The sequence below is a fragment of the Botryllus schlosseri genome, chromosome 10 (assembly GCF_051294905.1).
Source record: "Botryllus schlosseri isolate E-star chromosome 10, Bs_hap1, whole genome shotgun sequence".
NCBI lineage: Eukaryota > Metazoa > Chordata > Ascidiacea > Stolidobranchia > Styelidae > Botryllus > Botryllus schlosseri.
Genome location: NC_137245.1, coordinates 6,842,998 through 6,849,473, shown reverse-complemented (window position 1 = coordinate 6,849,473; position 6,476 = coordinate 6,842,998). Strand labels below are relative to the sequence as shown.

Sequence of the window (6,476 nt, the reverse complement as noted above, 5' to 3'; positions counted from 1 at the left end):
ACTTGAGTACCGACAATGTCTACTTTGACCAACTCTGGTCGAGAGCAGGGTTTTAACGAAGTCACAAGATCATCAGTGAATTCTACTTTTATAGTTTTGGCTCGAGTCATTGTGATTTTACCACAGTGTCAAGTCCGAGTATAAGTTAGGATTTAAAGGTTCTAGTTCGAGTCAGTGTCGTGACTCGAGTCCCAGTTCAACTCATTGTGTTGACTGTCCAATATAGAGTCCCCTGGTTTAACTTACTTTTTACAACTCGGATCGGGTGATATTGATTATGCCTCGTATTTATAATATACTACTACTACTTTCCTCACTTTACACGGTCTCTCGGCTCGAGTCGAGTCATTCTCGTATTTTAGAAAAGGACTCGAGTCATTACAACCCGTGTCGAGCGCTATTAATTTGAGAACCCCTGCTCCTAAGAACCACACACATGGACACTGTACAATGTATATGTACATGTACATTGTACATACACATACATTTGCGTACATTCCATACAACGGCAGAGTTTTTATTTCTCTTTGCTGACGCAATGACACATACATTCTATTGCTACAGCCCGACACATCTTCAGAATGTAGCGTCGTGTTGCAGATGCAATTCTTCACTCACGCAGCTCAGAAACGTGAATGCCTTTACGAGTCGACAAATTTCACAAATATCCATACATAAAACCCAGGTGGAATCCAGTAGTGCCAGCCCAATTACGATCCGCATCTACTTTCGCTTGGCTCTTGGTACTTGTTTGTGGAGATTGATCGGTCAGCCCGTCTTTTATTCTATTAAAGACGAAAGAACAGGTTCACTTGGTAGGAAGTAAATATTAGATTTTTCTACTTTTACATTGCGCATAAATAGATAATTCACTATGGTGAGCAGTCTGAGCACTCATGCCGTTCTCAGTTATTCCATCAACATAACATTAACATAACCTGATGCGAAAAGTTTGTTTGTTAAAAAGCAGCTTGTCATGCCTAAAAATTGTACTTTTTCACAATGGCAATATATTTTCTCCTGTACGAATTTGTCATTCTACCAAAATGAAAGAGGAGTATAAAGCTATCAAATTTGGCGCTTGAAAGAACTAAAATAATCATATGCGTCTCATCTCTCTTGAGTTGTATAAATGGATAATTTTCTGCTGAGCCAAAAAAATGGGTATACCTAGCATCCATATCAAACGAGAAGCTTAAATCTGGAATCTTTGAGATTGACCTCAGATTTGAATACGGATGAAAGATACCAATTTCATATTTAGGAAATGTGCTCACTGCATGGAATCCCTTCTAAGATGTAGTAAATAAAACTTTTTCGAATATCACAAAGCACCCAACTACAAACAGTTGGTCCGAGAATTGGCGTCTGCATATGGAAACCTTGAAGCAAACACAAGCATTGAATCTCACTTCCTGTTTAGTCATCTTGATTATTTTCTGATAACATTGTTGATTAGAGGGAAAAGAAAAGGGAAAGGTTCCACCAATAAACAAAAACAACAAAAGAAAGATATCAGTGCAGATGCGATGAACATATTATGGCAGACTACTGCTGGAACCTTACGAAAAACTGCTAAACACTAAATTGCTTACAAGCGAAAATAGTACAAGAACCAATTTGGCGTTCGGATAAGTTATTAATATCATATTCCAACTGATTATTTTGAATGTAAAATAGGTGATTGACATAAAAATGATTCAATTGTTACAACGTTATTTCAGTATCTTGGTAATTACTTATATACATGATTGGAATTTATTTATGTAGCCTACATGATATCCGTGATAAATCTAATACCCAGAAATATAATTCTGTTGATGTATTTTGTTTTGAAACCGTCTTCAGCGTGTAAAAATACCAAATAGAATGACTCTCTGAACTTTATAGTACGACTGAGCCGATTTTATTTTTATCTAGCCCATACAGCTAAAATATGAGATTTTAGTCAAAATAGCCCCATGGGTTATCTCCAAAACAAAAGCCAATTTGAAAAAAATAACTAAGGTCATATTCGGAATCAGTGCCCTTCAGAACCCCAGAAACCACTCTTACTTTGTCTGCCTAAAAATATGTGTTGACTAGTGTTATCAGTCAGAGATGATCTCAACGGTGACCATTTACACACAGTACATAAACAAACATGCTTCATAGAAATATATTTCCGTTTCAGTTTATAGAGTTTATCGCTTTAGTTCACCTTTTACATTTAAAAGTATGCCTCATGCTCTAAATTCCAGGCAACCTGTCGCGGGCCTCAGTTTGTCCAGGTCTGACCTATACAAAGTGGGTTTAATATTACCCTGTTTATCATCGAACACGTGACTTGTGTGACATCAATTATACCCAGTAATATGAAATCAATATTACATTACTAAAATATTCAATCGCGAATCCATAATAGAAGCAAGACCCTCATCCTGAGTACATGCCCACTAGACAGGGAATTCTGTTCAAATTTCACCGAATAATGGTCAATACTATTCTAATTTGAACTTGGGGACTATGGAAGTGGTGTCACAGCTGGAGTATTGCTAGCCAAAATCACTGGTATTGAAGCAATAATGTAATATATTACAATTCGTCATCAACAGTACAGCCAGGGCCGTAACGGACGCACCTAAAACCCGCCAATTAGGGGGCGAGCTCGAAGGGGGCCCGATATCATTTCGCAAATAGCCCTAAATTTTTGAGTATTTTGTAGATTTCTTACAGCTTCAAACTCTCTTCGCGCGATTTACTGTAATCAATGTCTGATTTTGAATATGGGTAGCCTCAGATCCCAAAGAAACAATAGGCATCAGTAATAAAAAAAAATTGGTATTTCAGCGGTGACCATTGCCGCTCCACGACACACTAAGACTTCTCAAGTTTTGGCCTAAATGTGACTTCGCGAAGTGTGTTATCGAATTAATCTTTAGCCAAAAATGACCGCCACATGTTGGCGGAAACCATTAATCTATATATTGTTCATTTTCCGTAGGCGCGGGATAGCTATCTATGAAGTCGCCTTCTTCCTCTACCTGGAAATCTGATCACGTGGACAGAGAGAGGATGAAAAATTAATAGCAATATGGGCAGTTATCAATAATATAGTAACAAATTCAATCCTGAATATGAATTTTTTTGCGCTTCGCGCGAATACCTGCCTACACACGCACAGGAATCCTCTACAGCAGACAGAGGTGCTTTCCCTGCAGTCATAAATAGTCTCGTCGTGAAGGGGGGTTGGTCTTATGATCATATGGGATTCGCCACCCAGAAGTTTGGTTCATGAACCTGTGGGGGGCAAGATCAATGTTTTAAGGGTGGCTAAAGAAGTACTGTTTCGGTCCTGAGTACAGCGATAGTAAATGTGTGCTTAGCGTCCTCGCAGTCACAACCTCTGGTTTGTCAGTTTATGAAATTTTCAAATCTTTGAAATCTCAATCGAGTATGAGTATCAAGGAATAGTTTTCAATTGCGATGCTACAGAAGTCCGCATTACTGGTTTACACAAACTTTTCATGCTCACCTATATCCCATTCCCATTCCCATTATGAATAATATACCAGCAATCCCACAACCAAACGTATCTCGCACCTGAAAAAAGGCATGTAATCATAATTAGGAAAGGCATCCTGAGTAAAATATTGAATCATTTCGCATAATTGGAAAGTAGGCAAAGGACAAGATTGGACCATGCAATATATTTAATTGTATACCAGACTTCACTGTGGCCACTCGGTCTATATTCTAGCTGTCCGGTTTTTGAAAGCGTCGAAACCTGTAAGTTTCTTACCACCGTGAGTATGAATCAATCCATTGCTATAGATAGCATTATAAAGGCTCAAGACTTCGTAGTATCATTATCAGCATCAGTATGACACTCGATTTAGTCACGGCATGACTCGCTACTCTACAGGACTAACATGAAAGCCATACAAAATAATACATTGGTTGCCAATAATACATATCTATAACCAACAACTATCTACCATTACAGGAGTTGGCAATCTGCGGTCGTAAAAGGAAAATTATGCAGCCGTCAACACGTAATTATATTGTATTTGTTGGCGGCCGTCAAGATACGAATTACCCAAGTTTGAAAAGATTCTAAATCATCTTGAAATTTTCCTCGCCCTAGACGCGATTCGACGCGCAATGATTTCACGATTTTAATATAGCAGTGCCCTTTGAAATCTGAGCTCCACAGTATTACGGCGAGCCACAGATGAACATGATGCGCCCCATAATGAAATACCAAGTTTGAATCGTGTGTGTTCCACGAAAGCAATTGTTTCTGTGAGTCCAATACCTTATCCAACATACCGACAATCCTGATGGAAGGTCAAGAAATAACAGCATGCAAAAAAGATGCCTATAACAATTGGCCCTAAATTTTCGAAGACTATCCCAACTGCGCTGGTGAATCTCATCACATGAGCTGAGAAAGGACAAATATTTGATAGTAATATCTACAACTGATAATAGTTATGACGAAATTCATACATGAATTTAAAAAGAATCTCGCGTTTGGCGAGACTACATAACTATTCCCGGTGACTATCCATAACAATAAGATAAGCAGATATGAATAAATACAGGAGTTCGGAGTTCCCTGAACTTGGATATTTCCTGTCTAGATAGTTCATAACGACTGTGCGCTGGAATGCGGCCGTAGGCGATATAAGAAATCGAAATGCGGCCGTAAATAGCAAAAAGTTGGCCACCCTCGTACTATTGGAATCACTATCAAGATACAATTACCCTAGAGATGAGTAAGCTACTCATTATTAAGAGGTCCTTGAGCAAAAATTAGATCAAGGTTATTACAGCAATAATTAGTCAATCCAAAAAGCAACTGCAAATACTGGCAGATGTGCACATGTAAAAATCATCGATATTGCCAACATACCTTTTTTGTGAGTGTTCCAGCAGCGCAGCCTGCTGCGAAAGCAGCAAAGTGCGGAAAGTCTTCATAACTTTGTTTGACGTCAGCAAGTACTTTGTCCCCAAAACTCTTCGGTTTCTTCGAAGTTGAGAATCCACGAGACGTATCAGCTTTATCAGCGGCTGCAGGGTTAATATTTGTCACGTGAGACATTATGGCTGTTTTGATCAAATTATCTACATTGAATATTTGTACAGTTTAATGCATAAAAATATCGAATTGTAAAGAGCATTCAACAATCACCGGGATAGCAAACATAACACAAAAATATGAAACATCATAGTGTGAGCATACCATACCTATAGTGATTATATGATAACTCGTATTTAAGTTCACCTTTGTGATGCACACTGTACTTATCCTGGATAAAATGCCAAAAATATCACGGCGTGGTTATATCAGTGGTCTGGTATAGATTTCGTCGTGACCTGACGATCACAGTTCCATTTGAACACTATATTAATTATAATCAATGACATCACATCAGCAATATGCGAACATATCTATGCACCTAGTATCAATCTATTTATACAATCAACTGGACCTCACAAACGAACGTGGTTATTCGGGCAAACTGGTATCATTTGGTATACCAACTTCGTTAGCTATCGCTCAACGATGCACACGAACAATGCGACCAGTACATCTATCTGAGGCCATTATCGTCGAGTTTGACAAAACTGAAGTGAACTCCAGCTAAGCTTCGCTTTGGTTAGCTTCCACTCAACGATGCGCGCGCACAATGAGACTAGTACATCTGTCTAAGATCGTCGTGCTTGACAAGACTGCTGTGAACTTCAGGTTCGCTTTCATTAGCTTCCACTCAACGATGCGCGCGCACAATGAGATCAATAAATCTATCCGAGGCCATTGTCGTCGCGCCTGACAAAACTGGTGTGAACTCCAGCTTCTCTTCGCTTTCGTCAGCTTTCACTTAACGCAGCGGTTCTCAACCGGGGGTCCGCGAAGCAATTTCAGGGGGTCCGCGAGACCTCTAAATTTTTAAAATGGTTGATAACGTAATTTTCATTTTTTTTCTAATTTGAGAAAGCATGAGGCAGTTTCGCACCACAACTGCTAAAACCTCATGACTCATATCATCATCATAATCGTCTGACATGAACTATCGTAGTGTGGAAATTCATTTTCATTGCCAATTTTCCAATAACCCGCTGATACAAACATATTGCTGTTTAGAGACGTTTTGTTGAGGTTTGTGGAAAAATAAAAATATTGAGATAGTAACGTCAATCAGGGTGACTTCGAAATGTCTGCGAAACCTTCTCAATTTAAAGTTGTCAGTCTCGTCAAATTAAGTGAACAGTCGTTCGAAATAAAAATTTCCGAAGTATTTCCCTAATTTGTCCAAATGCAGGGATTTAAACCTCGCCATGAAACCCATTCTATCCTGGGATATGCATAATCACGATCTGAACAGTTTCTTTGAGGTACAGAACTTCAATATACAATTGAATAGTATATTCATATTGAAATGAACCCGAATATTTTCGGCTGACACTCGTCATAAATCAGACAATGATAT

At 38.7% G+C, this 6,476-nt stretch overlaps 1 protein-coding gene across 1 annotated transcript; it reads right to left on the bottom strand.

The window, feature by feature from the left end:
* Positions 1-503: 503 nt before the first annotated feature.
* Positions 504-5,242, bottom strand: LOC145447629 (uncharacterized). The gene is made up of 3 exons (XM_080325874.1): positions 4,898-5,242; positions 3,515-3,582; positions 504-785 (listed from the first exon to the last, which is right to left on the bottom strand). Exons 1-3 carry the CDS (start codon positions 5,084-5,086, stop codon positions 659-661), a joined length of 384 nt encoding a protein of 127 aa, XP_080182000.1. The 5' UTR covers positions 5,087-5,242; the 3' UTR covers positions 504-658.
* Positions 5,243-6,476: the final 1,234 nt, after the last annotated feature.